The following is a 21,481-nucleotide window of genomic DNA, read 5'->3' on the forward strand; positions in this document are numbered from 1 at the left end:
TGTTAAATTTCTGCCATCAGACAAGGACCTAAACAGAGTTGTGGTAACATTCAGAGACTGGCACACAACCAAACTAGTTTCAGACAATAAGGACAAGCTACAAAGGGTTGGATTGCAGGTGACTCGCCTATTCGAAGTGTCCGGTACTCCCATTCCTCTCATCGAAACAATCAAGACTGATAAGATAAAAATAAAGCCGACAATGTCTATGATGGACGAGAACTGTAAGATGCTTCAACTAGAGGCAGATAAAGCCCCAAACCAGCTGGCTAAAAGACCAAAAACCCTATCCCCAAACCACGTACCAGATGAAAGCTCCAGCATAGGGAAGGAAAACCGCTTCATAGCAACTATTGAACAAATACATAAAGCTCAGGATGCACTAATTGAAAGATTAGCATCCATAAGGAAATCTATTACACTCCTAGCCACACCCGTCACCAGGGAATTTAACTATGCAACTTATACCACAAAACCTTTATCCAACAGTGAGTGGACACTAAGGCGATCCCTATCGCCAGAGGAACTCGGACCTACGGAACCACCTATAGCAAAGAAAACAATAACACATCAAGCTGAAATAGCGGTACCACCAGGCAAGAACGGTTCAATCTTTGTGGACAACCTAGGAGCCCTAGACACCATTCACACGGATGACTGAAATAAGGTCACGAGGAAAGAACGCCCCTCCGGGACACTAAAATATGTCCAAGCACACACCGTGCCAAAATGTCCCACTATACACCCCAAAAGGGACATAATGAACGATAAATCCCAAATTGGCCATAAGCCTAAGTTTGATTGTCCCTTGAGATGTCTGACAATCAAAAATCACAAGCTGACCACCTGTACGTGGAACATCGCAGGGTGGGGAGCTAAAAGCAAAGATCCCAATCTAATGGACTTCCTCACTAAATTTGACATCCTATTCATCCAGGAAACCTGGTCGATAGACGAGCTCTACCTGGATAATTACCACTCGTGTATAAAAAGAGCAACACCTAGTCAAAGAGGGGGCAGACCCAAAGGAGGCTTAGCCTTACTGTTCTCAACGCAGATACAAGCTAATATTACCCAATTACCCTCCAATGATGAATGGTCTGTAGCAGCAGTTTTAGATTTTGGACAAAGCAAACTGCTATGCATAAACTTATACTTACCTACATGTCGACGGCAGGCACAAGTAGAACAACTATGGAAAGAAGTGGAAGCCCACTTGGTGCAATGGAGGAGACAACACCCGTCAGCCATGATACTACTAGCTGGTGACCTAAACGCAAGAGTGGGCCCCAACGACAACGCCCTATACGCACATTTTCACCAATGGCCTCCAGAAATGGAAACTATCCCACCCCTAATGACAAGATCAGCCTACGATAAGACATGCAACATTGGAGGACTACATTTAGCACAGATGGCCTACAGACAGAATCTACACTTACTGAATGGGGCTATACAAGGAGATTATCCTGGTCAATATACATATTGGTCAGGACACAAACTGTCAACGATAGATTATTGCATTGTTTCCCAGGACCTGATCCCTAGGATATCAAAATTCAACATTACAGCAAGAGCTGAAAGTGATCACCTACCTTTATCCCTCGTGTGTGATTTACCCTTTGATCAGCCCAAACCACAACACAGATATCAACCAGATCTAACACCTGGAACAGGCCTCAAGAAAATCAGATGGAATGGACAAGTGAGCGAGCGGATATCTAACTGGTACAAATCTGAGGAGAGCTACCGTCTCTCAAAAGCAATTATGAAAGGGTGCCTAGAAACAGAGGAGAGCGCCCTGAACATGATGGCAACATATGAAATGCTTATACAAAAAATTCAAGAGTTTGTTGTAAAACCGAATTCCAAGTCTCCCCATCATAGGAAAACTTCCAGGGAGTGGTTCGATCACGAGTGTATAACCTCCAAGAAATCATTGATCCACTCCTTCATCTGCCATAAGGATAATCCAACAGAGGATAACAGACAAAAGATGCTTGAAGCCAAAAGAAACTACAAAAAACTCCTGACACAAAAGAAAAGATACGCAATGAAGTTATTATGGCAGCAACTGATAGAGGCCTCCAAATCAAGTAACCCATCATTATTCTGGAGAATCGTAGCTGTACAGCCGGATAGGGGCCTATCACAACTATCCTGCTGCATATCAATGAAAGCCTGGGAAACACACTTCCATAATCTTTACGAGGAATCTAGCGATGAGTCCTATGCATTAGACATACCGGAAGATCAGATACAGCCATGGCCAGCAGTCTCAGTAACAGAGACTCATCTGCTGATTGACCAACTAAAGAATGGGAAAGCCCCCGGAATTGACTGCATACCAGCGGAACTTTTTAAAACCAATGCGAACTGGTGGGCCCCCTTGCTAGCCTCTCTGTTCACATATATAGATAGAACTGCACAGATTCCACACGACTGGGGGACTTCCATCATTATTCCCATTTACAAGAAAGGCTCGAGGGACGATCCCTCCAACTATAGACCTATAAGCCTCCTGAATATAATAAGTAAATTATACGCTAAACACCTCAGCGAGAAACTGTGCGAATGGATAGAAAGAGCGAAGATTCTTGATGATGCACAGGCAGGATTTAGACAGGGGAGATCCACAATGGATCACTGCCTGATCCTACAGCACCTAGCTGAGAAATACACGTCGCACCACAATCACCACCTATTCGCAGCATTTGTAGATTTTAAAGCAGCCTTTGACTCCATCACAAGAACCCGACTCTGGGACAAACTTAACAAATCATCCATAGACCGACGTCTGCTGCTACTAATATACAAATTGTACAACAACACACGACTTCGTATAAGATGCAGCCAAGAAGGTCAACTCTCTAATTTCATTAGAACAACAAAGGGAGTTAAACAAGGATGCATTTTGGCCCCCTTTTTGTTCAACATCTATATAAACTCCCTAATAGACCACCTACAAGGAGCGGATACACACGCCCCAAAATTAGTAGACAAAAAACTGCCTATCCTACTCTATGCAGACGATGCGGTTATATTGTCCCAGACTCAGATGGGCCTCAAAAGAGCTCTTAACAGCTTATCCCAATACTGTAGAGAAGAGAAATTAACAGTGAACTACCAAAAAACAAAAATCATGGTTTTCTCTAACAAAAGAAAAATATACAGATGGAATTTAGACAATCAGGAGATTGAACAAGTGACATGCTTTAAATATCTAGGAGTTATATTCCAAGCATCAAGGAAGAAGACTGCCCACATAAATTACAGCTCCTCTACAGCACAAAAAAGTACAACAGCAATCCTAAGATTCCATCGTACAACGGGAGGAAATTTCATTCCTGCTACAATTAAACTTTTCGTTGCAAAACCAACAGCACAAATACTATACGGCGCACCACTCGTCTCCCTCTCTAATCTAGACCCATATGAAAAGATACAATCAGGTTTCCTTAGATCACTCCTGCAAACACCTAAATGCGTCCCAAACGCCGCCCTACGACTGGAAGCGGGCTTATACAGCATTAAAGCCAAAGTATGGATAAGAACCTTATGCACTTGGCTAAGACTTAACAACTCGCCGACTGGACTACTTTCCCTGATGCTTCTTGACAAATTCCAATCTAGTTGGTTGAAGGGCACTCTCAGAAAACTGGCCACATATGGTCTCTCCCCAGGGTATCTATTAAGTTTAGAAAGGGGAAGGGCCAAGAACATAATCAAAGAAAGACTCAGGGACATTGAAGCCCAAAATGACTTTAATCAACTTCCAATAACTTACAAACTCCTATACAACCCCCAAAGGCCCCATCTAGCAAACTATCTCAAAGTACTAGACAACGCTAAACACCGATGGGCATTTTCCAGGGCCCGCTTTAACGCTCTCCCTTCAGCTCTTCTAGAGGGAAGATACAATAAAATACCGATCGAACAAAGATTATGTCCCTGTAACAGCAATGAAATCGAAACCATTGGGCATGTCATCTTATACTGCCCATTATATCGAGACTCAAGAAAAGAGCTGATCGAACCGATTCTGAGGAAAATACCTCGCAGCACAGACGACACCTATATCAGACACCTCTTAGCTGACAAAGAGCCCGAAATTAACAGGTCCGTGGCAAAGTACTGTTACATTGCAACAAGAATAAGACGAGCAATGATGTCAACAACGGAGTTCAAATTGTAAACATCGAAGGAACGATAATAAACAGTAGCGACACCTGAATTGAATTTTTAAAACTTTAAAAGTCAAAACCTGGTTATAAATATAAGCACCAATTCTGTGAATTGGCCATATTTCTACTGTTATTTGTAGCACAGTACTACTTTTAATGTCATATTTTTATAAATTGCTTCCTGGTCACTGACCGTATTAAAGATATTTGATTTGATTTGATAAATCGACAGCTGTTGAATAATGGGAGTTGAACATCAGGAAAGGATTGTGAACCAGAGATAGGTGTGTACTAAGGTAAAGGTAAAGGGACCCCTGACCATTAGGTTCCGTCTTGGCCGACTCTGGGGTTGCGGCGCTCAGCTCGCTTTATTGGCCGAGGGAGCCAGCATACAGCTTCCAGGTCATGTGGCCAGCATGATTAAGCCGCTTCTGGCGAACCAGAGCAGGGCATGAAAACGCTGTTTACCTTCCCGCCGGAGCAGTACCTATTTATCTACTTGCACTTTGCCGTGCTTTTGAACTGCTAGGTTGGCAGGAGCAGGGACTGAGCAACGGGAGCTCACCCCGTCGCGGGGATTTGAACCGCCGCCCTTCTGATCGGCAAGTCCTAGGCTCTGTGGTTTAACCCACAGCGCCACCCGCGTCCCGATAAGTGTGTACTATTAAGCAGCAAAGGGGGGAAACAGGGACACATTTAGGACGAAGAGTGGGAGGTCATCTTTTCTGCATTAAATTTGATTTAATTTGGCATTGATTTGTTTAAAATTTGGGAAAAAACAATAAATTGGCAAAAAGAAAGAAAAGATAATACAGTGAGGGCTCCAGTGCCCTTTTGAGATGAGAATACATCTGCATTGTTGACACTGCAGTGGTCCATTTTTATAGCACCATTTCTCTGGTTGATATGAACTGGCCTTTTCATTACAGGTAGTAGAAAAGCCGAGTTAAAGCCTCTGCGCTTGCCGTATTTTTTTAAAAAATCCAACCATGTCTGTCTACAGCTGCTGAAAATAGATGGGATAGGCAAATCTGGAAAGGACTGCAAGACAGATTATTGTATAATTGAGAAATGTGTCAGTATTAACTCAATGGGTGTTGCTCAGCTGGCAGAAAGGCTTTTCGGTCGTCCTCATACAGTCGCAAAGCCACCCTAAATCTGCTCTGGAAAGTTTTTTGGGGGGAGGGGGGCCTCTAGAACAGATATATTGAAGCATAGGGGGACAGGAAATGCCTGAAAATTGCTTCCTTCCCTATTCCACTGATGGAAGCCTTACTGCCAGTTGAGCAACACCACAGGATAAAACATTAGCTGTACGGAACTATGTGAAAAACAGGCTATTTTGAAATAAATTTGTGCTAAAAAAAAAAGTATGAAGGGCAAATAATGACGATTGTTTTTCTTTTTGTAAAAAAAATTTTAATCCAACAAAAGCCGCATTAATACAATACCAAATTATAACAATTAAAAAGCCAATTATCCAATACCAAATTAAACAATTTTGAATGACTTCCCGTGTCCTGGATTTCAGGGAATGATGTTCTTATTTCGTCCTGCTCCAATACTCTTAGTTAGTCCAAATACGACAGTTCCGATCTTGATCCTTTATTTTAACAGCCACTGATCTGATGACGTTTGTTTGTATTTAACTGTTCCATATCCATAAATTTTGCTAGGGGAGTTTTTATCCTATAAATTTCTGTGTGAAATGTTTGTTTTACATTCATCTTTACGCTTCCTGTTGTAATCCGTCACCCATCTTTTCCAGTGTGGTGGCTGTTGGGCTTTCAGCGTTGTCAGTGCAGTAGAGTCCGCGTACGCAATTAAAGGGAACGTTTTGGAGAACCTCAGCGTGCAGCAGGTTATCGACTGTTCATACGAGAATAAAGGCTGCAGCGGCGGCTCTACGGTTACTGCGCTGAGTTGGCTGAATCAGGTATTCATTTCTTACAAACCCACAGGCTCCGTTAACATGTGACAGTGTTGGGTAAAGAGAAGGCAAATCTCAGACTTGAAAAACACGCCCCTCTTGTAGTAGATCAAAGGTTGCGTAGTCCCAAATACAGTGGTAACTCTGGTTGCGAACAGGATCCGTTCCGGATGCCCATTCGCAACATGAAAAGCCCGCAACCTGAAGCGCCATATCTGTGCAGGTGCGTGGCGCGATTTGGCACTTGTGCGCATGCGCGAAGCGTGATTTAGCGCTTCTGCGCATGCGGTGAAACCCGGAAGTAACCCTTTCTGGTACTTCCAGGTCGCCACGGGACGCAACCTGAAAAAACGTAACATGAAGCAAACGTAACATGAGATATGACTGTATTGTCTCCAACTTTTGCCAATTAGATATCTCCAGGGCTGTCATAAGTCAGGCAAGATGGGCAATACAGTGATACCTCGGGTTACAGACACTTCAGGTTACAGACTCTGCTAACCTCTGCTTAGTACCTTGGGTTAAGAACTTTACCTCAGAATGAGAACAGAAATTGTGTGGCGGCAGCAGGAGGCCCCATTAGCTAAAGTGGTACCTCAGGTTAAGAATACTTTCAGGTTAAGAACGGACCTCTGAAACGAATTAAGTTCTGAACCAGAGGTACCACTGTAGATGGTTCTGCTCCAGCATCTGCTCATCACGTGACCTCTGTTGAGGCAATATTTCTCCCACCCTGACATAAGTTGAGATCTATAGTACGGCTAGCGGGCTCTCATCTTCCTGCTGTTGGCAGTGCCATTTTTGCCAATTTTCTATAATAACGGCTCAAAAATGGCATTTGTTTTGCAATTTTGCCAAAAAAAGCTCAACAACTTTTCTTTCCAAATTTTCACTGTTTGGCAACCCTGGGTTATTTGTAAGAAGTCAATCTTTTATTGCGGCAGTTACTTTGGAACTCCCTGCCTATTGACAACACGCAGGAGCCTCCACTGCACCCGCTAAAAACAGATTTGTTTAGAAAAGCCTATCTGGACACGTAGAATGTTGACATGTGTTTTAATTAACTTTTAGTTCCTCATTGGTTTTAATTATTTTTGAATGTTTAAAATAGTTGCTTCAACTGTTCTTACTGATAATTTAATTGTTTTATTCTTATAAGCTGCTGACTTTTTTAAAAATCAAGCAATAAATACATTTTAGGAAGTAAATAAAATAATTTAAGTAGTACAGACTCTGGCGTGACCAAAGCAACTTTCAATAGCACAAAAATGTGTTGTTATTTAATCCCAAGCAACTCATTCGATTCGTCTTCTTGCAGACACGCGTGAAACTGGTGAGAGATGCAGAGTATTCTTTTAAAGCTGAAACAGGAATGTGCCATTACTTCAGCCGTTCTGATTTTGGAGTCTCAGTCACAGGCTATACTTCTTATGATCTAAGGTAACAACTAGTGAGTATTTTCACAGGTTCCTTTCCCACCCAACTAGCCCAGTAGATTCACATTCCATGTGACTACTACGCTTATAAACCTCTTCAGTACCGCACGTGGGGAATCTATGGCCTTCTGGGTCCCACAAAGGTAAAGGAAAAAGGACCCCTGACCATTAGGTCCAGTCGTGGCCAACTCCGGGGTTGCGGCGCTCATCTCGCTTTATTGGCCGAGGGAGCCTGCGCACAGCTTCCAGGTCATGTGGCCAGCATGACTAAGCGAACCAGAGCAGCGCACAGAAACGCCGTTTACCTTCCTATTTAACTACTTGCACTTTGATGTGCTTTCGAACTGCTAGGTTGGCAGGAGCTGGGACAGAGCAATGGGAGCTCACCCCGTCGCGGGGATTCGAACTGGAAGAAGGTACAGGGTTATAAAGACTAGGACTAGCCGCCTGAGAAACAGTTTCTATCCAAATGCGATTTTGGTTTTAAACGCAGTGTGAGGTAGTTCCTATAAGAGTATATTGTATTTAATTATGGGGTATCCGAGTTTTTAGGGGGCTAACCAGGCTGGGATAGCAGGCTTGTTGGTTTTTGAAGGTCTGATGTAGATTTTTTTCAATTTCATTGTTCTGTATGGGACAATGACAATAAAGATTATTGTATCGTATCGTCTTTTATAGTATTCAGCAGCAGGCTGTTGAACCTTGCTAAATCCTGCCTCCCTTCTGGAGTTTCAAAGATCATACATGAATGTTGACATTCCAGGTAGAGAAAGACTTTGACCCCTGGTGCAGCAAATGCGTCCACAGTTCTCATTCCCCTTCCGAATGCAGAGCAGTCATTGACTGCAGAGCAGGATGACCTGTCAATGCAAGAGGATGCACAGAAAGTGTTTTTAACTTCCATGACCGGGTTTGTACTGTTTGTGTTTCTTTTGCAATGCGTGCCCTGCTTTTCTCACTTGACCTGAACAAACAGTGCCATGGAGTACAACTTGTGTTAAAAGCAGATAGTTCTTACTTGAGGTTATTTAACTGGGTTCTACAGGGAGGGGGGGAGGTTTGTGAATCATCATCAGAATAAATCGGGGTGGGAGAATGGTTTACAAATAGCTATAGAAATCAAGAGTGGTATCCAGCTGGTTTATTTCCATTGGGGGAAGGCATCCATTGGCAGGGTGGAAGGGGAGATTATCTTTGCAGATTGGAGGGTGGGCAGAGGCTACAGGAAGAGTTGTATCTACTGGCAAGATGTCTTTCCACAGCAAACTGAGCACCACAGGTACTATTCTAGCTATAACACTGTCGAACAAGTGGTCCGATCTGAAAAATACAAATATTTAGGTTACAAAACTGTAAAAATAAAGAAAAAGTAAGTTTGCAGAACAATAATTACCATGTGGTTAGGGTAGATCAACGTGTCACGTGTCCACTTATCCCCAGTGTAAATATGACATATCGGCAAAAGTCGGAAATTGAAAGATAACTATAGCATGTACACGAAAATCGATTTCAGATTTGAAATCAGCATTCAAAGAACATATAAGAACAGTTGAAAAATCTCATGCAAAAGAAAATGGAAAAAAAAATTGTTCCCCAGTATACTGTGTATCCCAAGGTAATACAATTTTTTGCATACCTCCAACCGTACATAGATTTACACGTCATTTTCATTGCTATACATGTCATGTTTAATGCTATATAAGTCACTTACATTTATACTCATATTGTACTACTTTGGCTATGTGTTTAATAAAATATTGAATTCTTGCACTGTGAAAAACAAAGATTATGGTGAAAAGTCAAAAACATGAATTGCAAAAAACCTAGAGCTTACAGAAAAAAACCAACTTCAGATATGAAATCAGCACATCAAAATTAGGTTAGAACAACTGCAGGTGTCAACGCAACAAAAATTTTGTTCCCCAGTGTGAGGAAAAAATAAGGTCATGGGGCAAAATGTGATTCTTGTCAGATGAATAGACTTCTCTAAAGGCTGGCTTACTGTGAGGGCGGTTCCCAAGTAGCATGATACACAAAACCGTGAAAGAGTTCTTCATTGAAACCACCCTTGTTGAAATTGCCAGTTTCAGAAGCTGTAAAATAACATAAATAGGGTTGCCATATTTCAGAAAGTGAAAATCTGGGCACAAAGTTGCCTGGACACTTCTGAGAAGGTTTGCCATATGCTCAGGTTTCCCTGGATAATTTTAACAGTTCCGCTCAGACACTGCTTGACGGACAAGTCCTGAATGTGTCCAGGAAACTCCAGAAGTATGGTGGCCCCAACATACCAATACTACTCTGAATAAATTCTGCTTAGTACAGCAAGTTCATTTCCTGTACTATAGACTGACTTCTGCAACCTAAGGGGCCAGATACCTGCCAAACAAAAGGTGCTCAGCAGTTGGTTGGTTTCGAACTATTTTGATGCTAGACTGAATTCTGACCCTGAGGGACTGGGACTATTCTTCTTACCTTGCAGTGGCCATGAAGACGAAATGATGAGGATGCTAGTTAAATATGGGCCTTTGCCAGTAATTGTAGACGCAATCAGCTGGCAAGATTATCTTGGGGGCATCATCCAGTATCACTGCTCCAGTGGAGAAGCAAATCATGCTGTTATAGTTACTGGTTATGACACGACAGGTGAGTTTTCAACCGCCAATTAAATGATTATTAACGTAGCAGTTCAGAGAATATTAGTGCCATCCCAACCATGTCTGCGCATAGCGGTTTATTCCGTTCACCTGATGTTTCCACAATTGCTAATTTCAGCATTTTATCTGAGCTTTCACAAGACAAGAAAGCCACAATCTAGTGGAACAGAGTAGAACTTTAGTGCTCATTTCTGTGTTAATTGGTTGGGGGGGGGGTCCATTTGAAACCATTACCTCAGAAAATTGCAGGAGTAAAGTGACAAAGTTTGGGGTGGTATTGTGGCATGCATTTCCCTTTTCTTTTTAAATAGTTTTATTAAAGATTTCATTGTGCAACAAACCATTACAAAAGTTGGGTGCCTCCCCCTCTCTCTGCCAAGCGGTGGCAAAAGCCTGGGTCCCAGACAATCACCCAGGGTCTGTATTCCTTTTGAGAACTGAGACACAGCAGAGACTGCCGTACCTTTAAGAAATATTCTTTCTCACCTATTCACACCTTCAGTGTGCACGGAGGCGGTCCAGATCTTACAGCATGGTCATTTAAAAAGGGGTTTGGCCCCACAGCATTGCAGCCAGCCTTCAGCCAGCTTGTCCAAGATGGATCCCAGCCTCTCCCCACCCCCGTCTGGTTCACAGATGCCCTGAAGTCCTTCATGGAATCACCTAGGGGTCCATTAACCCCCAGGTTAAGAACCCCTGGTCAATTGCATCAATACAATTTAACACATACTTCTGCATATTGAAGTACTATGTGCTGGCTAAGTCAGATTCTTTGTAAAGAATCCGGATTCTGTCTTGTGTCTCTGCTTTTAAGTCTCTCCGTGTCTGCCCAACGAAAGGCATTAAAGTTTGTCGAAGATGTCCTAAACAAAACAAAACAAAACTGACTGAAATTATTTTACAGGTAGCATTCCTTATTGGATTGTTCGAAATTCCTGGGGCACTTCGTGGGGAATAGACGGCTACGTTCGCATTAAGATAGGGTCCAATATCTGTGGTAAGTTGAGGAAAAGGCACTGCAGTTGATCCTTCACATTTAGGCCTCCGTGTGCATTCTTCCATGGCCCTATTTTGAGAGGCTATTTGAAACTTCAGGTAGACGCATTTTATGTTCCTCTCAATGTTACCATCCCAGGATGAAGCTAAGCGCAACATCAAAGCAAGCCTATTAGCATATTATCAAAGCAAGAGAATACAAATGTGTATGAGCTCATTTCTGCAACAACTACCAATTAGATTACCAAAATGGCATCTGTAGGCCTTCTGGAACCTTTCAACAAAATACCCCATAAAAGCAAATGGTTCATGAGCAACTTAGTTAGGTAAAGGTAAAGGGACCCCTGACCATTAGGTCCAGACATGGATGACTCTGGGGTTGCGGCGCTCATCTCGCTTTATTGGCCGAGGGAGCCGGCGTACAGCTTCTGGGTCATGTGGCCAGCACGACTAAGCCGCTTCTGGCGAACCAGAGCAGCGCACGGAAATGCCGTTTACCTTCCCGCCAGAGCGGTACCTATTTATCTACTTGCACTTTGATGTGCTTTCGAATTGCTAGGTTGGCAGGAGCAGGGACCGAGCAACGGGAGCTCACCCCGTTGCAGGGATTCGAACCGCCGACCTGCCGATCAACAAGTCCTAGGCTCTGTGGCTTAACCCACAGTGCCACCCGCATCCCTTGAGCAACTTAGTTACTTCTGAGTAAAAAAGCTGGGGGAAAGTAAGCTCAAGTATAGAGACAGTTAAAGCACTACTTATTCCTTCGAAGTCAGCCGTCAGTCACTTCTAATGCAGTGATCAAAGCTACTCAGAACATCAGCGTCTCTGCTGGGACCCTCTCCCATTCCTTCCTGGAAATATTTGTGATCTAAAATGAAAGGGTGTTCAGTAATATTGGTACAGCATGGGAGCCAACGAGTAAGAGATGGTGTTGCAATAATATTTTCCTTTGTAAAGGATTTATCCAATGATCCAGTGGTTAACGTTGATCTCGTTGCCTCCTAGGCATCGCTGATGAAGTTTCTGCCGTGTTTGTGTGAAGCAGTTGCTCTGAATGCAGAATCGGTGACAGACATTTCAAACACTATTTTTCCACAATGTGAAGGAGTGTTATTCTTGGGAAGGGACTTGTGCGCATTCTGACCGCAACAAAGAGAAGAATACCGTTCCAGCAAGTGCCATAAAACATTTATTTTTGGGAACTTGATATCTGTTTTGCAGCGTATTCTAGACCATCAATTGTTCAAACAGAAGGAATTTTATATTACCAGCTCTAGTCTCAGTTTTGGGAATCTTGACTCCACCTGCTCTTAGCACAGCACAGTGGTACCTCGGGTTAAGAACTTAATTCGTATCCTGAAGCACCACTTTAGTTAATGGGGCCTCCCGCTGCCACCGCTGCGTGATTTCTGTTCTTATCCTGAAGCAAAGTTCTTAACCCGAGGTACCACTTCTGGGTTGCGTGGCGAGTTCCCGCCCCCCACCAGGATAAATAAAGACACAAGACACCATAATTTAAGGTTAAATGGGCGAATTAGGCCACAACTTTATTGAATTCAGGAATGAGAGGCATTGGCTTAGGCATTGGTCCTATCGACTGTCCGGCTCCAGCCCATTTGCTGGAGACACGGGAAGGGTTAACACCATAGAGGGGGAGTCTCCTGCTGAGGCACGTCAACTAGGAGCTCCCCCGGGTCACCGCTCGGGGGCATGCCTTTGGCCCACACCTCCATAGGCTTCGGACAGGGCCACGCCCCCCGGAGTCCTTTATCAGACTACCCTTCGTTCACTGGGGGGAGGTGATGGTGTTCCTCCCTCACACACATCCTCTTAACCCCTTCTTACCAATGCCTAACTGCCACACGAGCAATCGCTCGCCGCCAATACTCTCATGCCTGAACCCAATCCCTTATCCCTTTTGCTATGTCAGTCAGCCAAACATCATTTCCCGCATCTGACAGATGCACGCCATCAAACTGGTAGAGGGCCTCACAGTTGAAACGTATGCCCGGGTGTTCAATGACCTTCCCACCCAGGGCTGCCACTCTACGCACCACCGTCCGATCCAAGGCTTTCCTAGCCCTATTCATGGCTATCGGGCACCTGCAATCTCTCCAGACCTGCCTTTCCATCAATGAGGCCCAAATAATTGTGATGTTCGGGTAAGAGGCCTTAAGCTCCTCAAAGTCCCTAAAGATGTGCCACTGTAAATCAACCGCCTTCTGGTAAGCTAGGTCATTCTCTCCTAATTGTATCAGTAATGCATCTGGGGGGCCCTCCACTACCGCTCTGGCCTTAATTGCGGGCAACATCTCGGCCCAGCGCATTCCCCTCCGAGAGATCCAGGATATAATGATGTCAGACGGTAAGCCAAGGTGCAGCCCGAGACCAGAATTGATGGCGCAGACCCTGGCCCAGTGCACAATGCTGTGCTCAATTATCCAGACGCGCACCCTCATATCTCCTGTAAGAAAATTGAAAGAACAGGCCATGGTGAGGTAACCCCAGGTGAGCCGTCATAAATTTTTCCTAACATAGCGTTTGTAAGCATCCGACTTCCAGCGGCCTAAGTCCTTAATCCTCTCGGCAGTGAGGCCCAGGTGCATTGCTGTGGTGGCCGCTCCAATCCTAAAAGAGTGCTTTCCAGCTGTAATCCTAAAAGTGGTTTCCAGCTGTAATGCTTTAAGAATATGGAAGAAGGGTATAAATAGGTAAAAAAAATAACTAAAATGGTGTTGGATTGGAAATAAGTGGTATTAGTAACAAAGTTAATAAGAATATGCAAAAATTAATTGATAATGGATGAAAATACTGAGTTATAAAATGTCAAGTTATAGAGATAAGATAAATGAAAGAGGGTAAGGATTTGCTGATTTGATTATTTAAATGGAAATACAAGAAGGGGAGGTGTGAGGAAGTCAAAGAAACAAGCAAATGAGTTTTAAATTATGAAAAAGAATTGTTTTTAATTTTTTGTATCTTTTTTGTGTGTGTTTATTCTTATTTTTTTCTTGTTTTTTATTATGTGTTTCTGCATATATGTTTTTTGTAAAATCTTAATAAATATTTCTTAAAAAAATAAAATAAATAAAAGTGTGCGCTGCGAAATCCGCGGGGGGAAGGCCGCATGCTGCCAGTGTTAAGCGCATGACACGAGTGAACTGGTGACGCGTCAGGGGTAAGCCATCTGCATGGATCAGTAGTGGCCCTGCCGAATTAGCCCTCAGAAATAAGAAGCGCCTGGTGTCCTTAACTGGACATGGGCCTGGTTTTCCGGTTGCCAGGAGCCGAACCAGAGCCCCCCTCCCGTACTGATCTGTTTTGGAGCTATGTATCCGCAAAACTAGATCCTCCCGTGAAAGCGTAACATCGCTTAATAGCAAACCCCGGGAGGAACCGCGCTGACCCTCTTCGTATGCCACCTCACCAACCTGCATTGCGCCGAAAAAGGCGATGGAGTATGCCGCTGAGAATAAGCGCGCCTCATACTTCGACCAGCAGACCGTTCTCAACTTTTTATGAATTTGGAAAAGGATGTCAAATGATATTGGCCTTCTCATATCGCAGCTCGGGGGCTGCAGCCTGCGCCAGCCCTCCAAGGTCTTTCGTACGACAAAATCGGCACATGGGTCAGAGGAAAATACTGCCTTGCAAAAGAATGATATTGCCGCAGCCTGTAGGTTGAGGGTTTTAAGGGCGTGGCCCAAGCGTCTCAAGTATACTAAGTAGGATAAAACCTCTGACTTTACAGGAGGGGCGTTGCTTCTGGCGGCGTAGGTTTTACTGCGGAATTTTAAGAAATCCGACCAAGCCTTCTTATAAGATCTTAAAGTGGAAGGCGCCAATGAGGCTAATACTCCCTGAATCACTTCCGGTTCCCAAGACTCCACAGATGCTCTGGGAACGGCTGAGGAAGCGGCTGTGCGTCCAGTGCTAACGAGCGGAAGCGGTCCATCTGAAAACGAGATAGGGCATCCGCAATGTCATTGTTAACACCAGGCACAAATTTGGCGGAGAAGTGGATATTGAGCTCTAAACACCGGAGAACGAAGGAACGCAGAAGGGCACCTACCCTTGGGGACCGTGCGGCCTGCCTAGAAAGGACTGCTACCACTGCCTGGTTGTCAGTGTGAAAACATACCCTATGATTACTAAAGGCTTCAGACCACAAGTGCACTGCCACTACGATCGGAAAGAATTCTAGGAAGGTTAAATCTCTGGTTATGGGGCCCCATTGTCAGGCTGCAGCCAGCGCTGGGCACACCATTGCCCCCTAAAGTAAACGCCAAACCCGAGAGAGCCTGCAGCATCTGAATGCACCTGAAAGTCCACTTGCAGCGACAAGTTATCCTGCCACAAGGAAATACCATTTCAGTTCTGCAAGAACTTCAACCAGACTTCCAGGTCAGATTTTACCTCCTTAGATAGGCGAACCCTGTGATGAGGGGAACACAGGCCTGCTGACAGCTTCGCGAGGCGGCCGCAGAATGGGCGGCCAGGGGAAACCACACGACAAGCAAAATTTAAATGGCCTAGCAGTGACTGGATCTGCCTGAGGGTAACTTTTCTTAGGGGGAGCAGCTGCCGGATGAGGTCACCAAGCGTGATCAATTTCTCTCTGGGAAGTCTTGAGGTCTGAGCGACAGTGTACAACTCGATACCCAAGTAAACCATGGTTGTAGCTGGGCCCTCCGTTTTGTCGGCGGCTAGAGGAACTCCCAACTCCCCCGCTAATGATGTGAAGGCTTTGAGAAGCTCTGAGCACTTAGGCCTGCTATCAGGCAAGAGGATAAAGTCGTCCAGGTAGTGCGACACGCCCTCGGAGCCAGTTCTAAAGCGAAGCGCCCAGTCCAGGAAGGTGCTGAATGCCTCAAAGGCTGCACAGGCCACTGAGCAACCCATGGGCATTGCTTTGTCCATGAAATAAGCCCCTTCAAATTTGAAACCAAGCCACCGGAAGTCTTGCGGATGGACTGGCAGGAGTCTAAAGGCAGACTCAATGTCACATTTTGGCAGCAGCGCACCCTTACCGAATCTGCGAATCAGTTTGACCGCTTGGTCAAAGGTGGCATATCTCACAGAGCAAAGTTCCTGCGGTATCGCATCACTGACGGATTCCCCTTTTGGGTAAGAAAGGTTGTGAATCATGCGAAACTCACCAGGCACTTTCTTAGGGACTATGCCTAAAGGGGATATGTGAAGGCCTTCTAATGGAGGAACTAAAAAGGGGCCAGCTACCCTTCCTGCTTTAATTTCCTTACTAATTTTCTTTCGGGCAACCTCGGGCATCTCCCTCACTGATTTTTGATTTGGTGGGTCACCTGAATTGGGGGGGGGGGAAGCTACTGGGATCCTAAAACCAGTACTAAAACCTTCCCATAAATACAATGCTGCTGTTCTGTTAGGATAAAGATCTAAAAGGTTTTTTAACGGGGTCAACTTGATAGGGGAAAAGGCCAGGCCTAGATCGAAATTACTGCCGGTTTCCCTGAGGTCCAAATGGAGCTCTATGGCCACCTCTGGGTCCCTGGTTGTAGGAACCTCTCCCACCCCGAAAGGGCTGCTTCCCTTTAATGCAGGCAGTGGCTGGGTGGTTACCGAGGCATTTCTTGCACTCGTGGCTGTACTTACAGACAGGCCGCACACAAACCCCTTTGTTGAATTCCCAACACAGTCGCCTCTGTTTTGCAGCGGTCTTCCAGGATTTTGACGACTCCTGGGGCTTCTTGTCTACGTAGGGACCCACATGCTCTGACCAATAGTTTTGGTCCCTCAGATCCCAGCACGTGGAAGATAACAACGAAGCATTTCTGCGGAAATCTTCATCATAATTTAGAGCAGCAGTATCCCCCGCTAATTCTCGTGCCCTCCTAACATGGGCCAGATAAGCAATTAGATGCATCGCCCGTTTTGCGTAAGCCGCGCTGACCACACCCATGAACACCTGGAACCCGTCCAACCAATTTTCAAAAGTATGTTCGGCTCTGGGTGTTCTGTACCTGCGTTTTCCATAGCTGCGCCTCTTTTCCCCTTCACCTGTCAGCTTAGTTGGAGGTAACAATCTGAATATATCTATAAAGTCCCCATTAAGGATCTTATTTCTCTTTCTCTGAGATAAATGATTACCTACGATGAAATCTGTAGATAGGTTAGTGGAAGTTTTAACATCCGGAACTAGTGCGCCATCCTTCCATTCAAGGGACCCGTTAAAGGACTTGCAGTAGGAATTGGCCCTCCTTTCATGCACCCATAAAGGAAGACCCACACAGTCTTCCCCGTGGCCCCAGTACTCCTCCATAGGAGCATCGCTATCCGAGTCGGATGAAGAAGAGGTACCTGAATCATCCTCCGATTCCGACCGCCTACTCTTCTTCAATGTGTGCTTCCTCTTTTCCTTCCTCTTCCCTGAATGGCCATCTGGCGTGGCTTGAGCCGGTACACTGAGTGCCTGTGCCACTTGCAGTCCCTGCGCCTCCCCGTCCAAAGAGGAATCTGATGCGCCCTCGGCTGGTGCCACCTGTGGTGGAGGGTTCTGAAAAAGACTAGGGACACCTGGGTCTATTTGAGCTGCTCTAGCTGCTCTAGCTCCTTGAGTACCAGCCTTGCCCTTCCTGCCACCCCTCTGCCCCCCTTTTGACTTGCCCGAGGTGACAGACTGTGTTCGGGTATTCTTTTTGGGCCGGGCTGCCGAGCCATTGGCTGCACTCAGCACTGCAGCGGTGGCCGCGGAAGTGCCGGGGAGTTCCACCTCGTTAAGTTGTGTGTCTGGGATGAACTCTTGGGTGAACGCCATTGGTGCCGTTGGCACTGCTGCTGCTGCCACTGGTGCCGCTGCCACTGGTGCTGCTGTCACTGGTGCAACTGCCACTGGTGCTGCTGCCACTGGTGCTGCTGTCACTTGGCCTGCAGACCTGCTTTGCCTATAAAATTCCTGAAAAGCCGTGAAAAACTGTGCCAATGCCTGTGGGTTACTTGGTATTACAAAGGGCTGGGACTCCTCCTGGTTCCCTTGTGCCCCCCCAGCTACGGCAGAATTTTCCTGGTGTCCTTGAGCCGACATAGCTGCGATCTAGACTCTTGATTACCTAGTTCAATAAAGCCAGCGACAACTAGCTCAGCTTATGCGCGTGAGCAGCAAACACTATCACCGGAGTTCAGTGTTGTCTGCCTGGTAAGTCTTTAACGGAAACCAAAATTGTTTACCCCACCAATTTAGTTTTGCTGCAAGCAAAACCACAGTAGTTCAGTATTGTGTGCACTGGTATAAACTCCAAATGGTTTTAGATTTAATGGTTTCAATGCAGCAAAATTCAATCACCAGCAGAAAAGGAAAGTAATCTAACTTAAATTTATATATATATATATTTATTTATTTATTTATCTATTTAAATTACTTAATTAACTTCAATTAAAACTTTAATAAGCAATATGCAAGGCAATCTAGTTAACAAGGGTAGTTATTTCATCTGTTTATTTAAGGTAACTCAAAAGAATAAAAGCAAGGCGGTCCTGTTTTAAAAGGCAGGACCAGAATCAACAATCCAAGTTTAAAGGCAGGAATCAGAACCCGGCAATAAGCAAAGCGGTCCAGTTAACAGGGTAGTTATTTATTTAACTGCTTATTTTTACTATTATTTATTTATGTATTCCTTATCTTAGCCCGTGTGTACACCAATTAAATTACTGGCAGATGAATTGTATCCCCTAGGCAAGGCTCCCTGCAGCCCTTAAGCACTTTAATCCAATCAACCAAGGAATTAAATTCCAAACTGCATACAACCTTTAAAACAAATGAAGCCTTATATACACCCTAATAGCGCAGAAAAGCACAAAATCAAATCAAAGGTATCTAGAATTTGAGGCGAAATTAGCTTTAATCAAATCGGTCAAATTAATTATATTTCCGGATTATATATAACCTTGGCGCTAAAGCACCTTAATTACCTATGCACTTTAAATCTCAATTTATTCAAGCAAATAAATGTCTCTTGAAGCCCTTGTGCACATTAATAAAATTACTCCAATAAATTAATCAAGCGGAATAATAAGCTCCTGAGCCCCTTGTGTATTCTACTTAAAGTTCCAGCAGATAATTATTTCCCAAAGGAAAGAATTAAAAACGGGGGGGGGGGGGTGGAAAGCTCTCTAAAGGAACGGCGACAAAGCTCCTAAACCGCAACCAATGGCTTAAAAGGGTTTTTTTTCTCTATTTAATTCCCATGTGGGGTTGCCTATAGTAAGATGGCGGCCGCCTCAGGATGCCACGTAGCCGGATGCAATGGCGGAGGGGAGGGCCGGTCTCCCAGCCACAGCGCTGCCGCCTCCGAAGCTTTCCCAACCTAAAATTCCTTACAATTAGGCACCATATAGTATACAAGCAACTGAAGCCCCCGCTTTAAACTGAGGTTCGCCTAAAAGCTGGTGCGTGCGGTGCTATTTCCGCCAGCGAATACACCGAAGGCAAACCGATTCCCAGAGTGTGATGCCTATCTTAAGATGGACGCTCTGAAAGGTCACGTGGTCTATGTAAAATGGCTGCCGTAGCCCAGGCAACCCGGCAGCGTCCCGCCGATTCAAGCCTCCCTTCTAACGTAGAAAGGATCCCACTGAGATCAAGCAAAGCCCGCGATTCCTATAGCTGCTACCAAGACAACAGAGCAAGCCCCCCGGCGCGGTCTCAAGCCTCCCCCAAAAGCCTTCTCTGAGCCCCCGGAAAGCCCACAAGAGCTCTCAAAATCCGCAAGTGCGCCTAGAAAATAACAAAGCCCCACACCAATTACAGCACAGACGCGCGCCTCACGCTCTCGCTTCTCAGTCCCCGATAACGGCGAAAGGCGACCCGATCCCCGTGATTAGAGCCAAGTTATATACACCCCCAGCACAGGACCTGCTCCGTCGGTCGTGTTCCTTCTGCAGCGGGGCGATGCAAGGCGGGGTGGATCCAGCTGGGACGCGCCACTGTTCTCCACAATGCTCAGGAAAGTAGCGGTTTTAAATCCAGTCGGCGGCAGCGCTTTTCTTGCTTCCGTTCAGCTCCTCTATGGGGGAAGCTGCTGTTGTGGCTGCGCCGGGACAAACCCCAAGGCTCGGAGGTGATCACCGCCGAAGACTCAAAGGAGAAAGCAGAAATTCCCCCGGGGCAGCACGATCGCTGACTCGCGATTGCCGCAGACACGACACGAAGGTGTCAAGGCTCCAACGCTGCTCCGCGGCCCTGCAAACAAAGACCAAAAACAAGAACTAAAGGAAGGTGAGGAAGAGACGGACAGACCTAATACAAACCTCCGAAAAAACGTGGAAGCATGCGGGCTAGCCGGCAAAGAGGACGAGCCCCCGTCCGTGCCAGCCCTAAATAGGGCAGGCCACACCCCCCCAGCCACCCGATTGGCCGGCTGGGGGGACGACGTGGACGGGATTCCCCTGCTCTCGCGGGGGCTGAAACCAGCCCCCGCTCACGTGGGGTGGGCGTGAAGCCCGCAACCCCACCTCCTGGGCAGGCCGGAAGTGGCTTTAGCAGAGCATGTAACCTGAAGCGTCTGTAACCAGAGGTACCACTGTATTTTAAATAAGAGTTGAGTGATTGTGGTCAGAGAACTGGATATATATCATGGAGGCCTGAGTTCATCAGCTATCATATTCCTGCTGTGCAGCCTTAGACAAAAACCACACACTCTGCCTCAGTTCCCTGTCTGTAAAATGGTAACATCCCAGCTTATGATAATTTTGTGGTAACAAAATAAAAATTTATAAAACACGTTGCAAATTAAAGTCAGAACTACATGTATGTTGAATGTACAGGGTGCATCCCTCTCATTCCAGCATTTTGTAGAATATACTGGTAATAATAATAATATTGTTTTTAGTTTATTGATTTTATCTTTTGAATGTTTAAAGGAGTTATTTTTCTACTGATTTTACAGATGATTTTATTGTTCTTTTGTAAATCACTTTGAGGTGTTTTTTTAACAACCAGTGTATGAACTTTATGAAATGATTGATAAATAAATAAATATTTGCAGTGCTGCAGGAGTAAGCAGCTGTGTTCTCTGATATTTTCTGCTACTGCTGAGCTCTCCCACTCCTGTTCTAAACGCTTTATATATTCTCCAGGAACATGGCATCGCTTTCTGTTTAGTATATGTTGCTTTGGGGCCAAATCTAGTCTTTGCTGCTCCATTTAAAATACCTTCAACATTATGTAAAACTGACTTTTGTTTTCGTTATCAGGAATTCAGTTTCCATCTCTTTGGCTCTAGCCTGGATTAGCCTTAACACACA

The 21,481-nt window shown here is 45.1% G+C and overlaps 1 protein-coding gene and 1 long non-coding RNA gene across 3 annotated transcripts in view; both read left to right on the forward strand.

Moving 5' to 3' along the window:
• Nucleotides 1–21,239, forward strand: part of LOC310743154 — a 39,945-nt gene extending 18,706 nt beyond the window's left edge. The window contains exon 2 of the long non-coding RNA XR_014538827.1: nt 20,752–21,239. This is a non-coding gene — a long non-coding RNA (uncharacterized lncRNA). The remainder of the gene's footprint in view (nt 1–20,751) is intronic.
• Nucleotides 1–21,239, forward strand: part of CTSO (cathepsin O) — a 28,537-nt gene extending 7,298 nt beyond the window's left edge. Inside the window, exons 4-9 of one of the 2 annotated variants that reach the window (XM_083573122.1) lie at nt 5,953–6,120; nt 7,433–7,554; nt 10,033–10,196; nt 11,112–11,204; nt 12,209–12,665; nt 20,709–21,239. In XM_083573122.1, coding sequence (XP_083429248.1) covers nt 5,953–6,120; nt 7,433–7,554; nt 10,033–10,196; nt 11,112–11,204; nt 12,209–12,243 — 582 coding nt within the window. In that variant the 3' untranslated portion in view covers nt 12,244–12,665; nt 20,709–21,239. The remainder of the gene's footprint in view (nt 1–5,952; nt 6,121–7,432; nt 7,555–10,032; nt 10,197–11,111; nt 11,205–12,208; nt 12,666–20,708) is intronic. The other variant, XM_083573123.1, reaches the window with a different exon arrangement.
• Nucleotides 21,240–21,481: the final 242 nt, after the last annotated feature.

The sequence above is a fragment of the Podarcis filfolensis genome (assembly GCF_964270895.1).
Source record: "Podarcis filfolensis genome assembly, chromosome: 10".
Classification (NCBI taxonomy): domain Eukaryota; kingdom Metazoa; phylum Chordata; class Lepidosauria; order Squamata; family Lacertidae; genus Podarcis; species Podarcis filfolensis.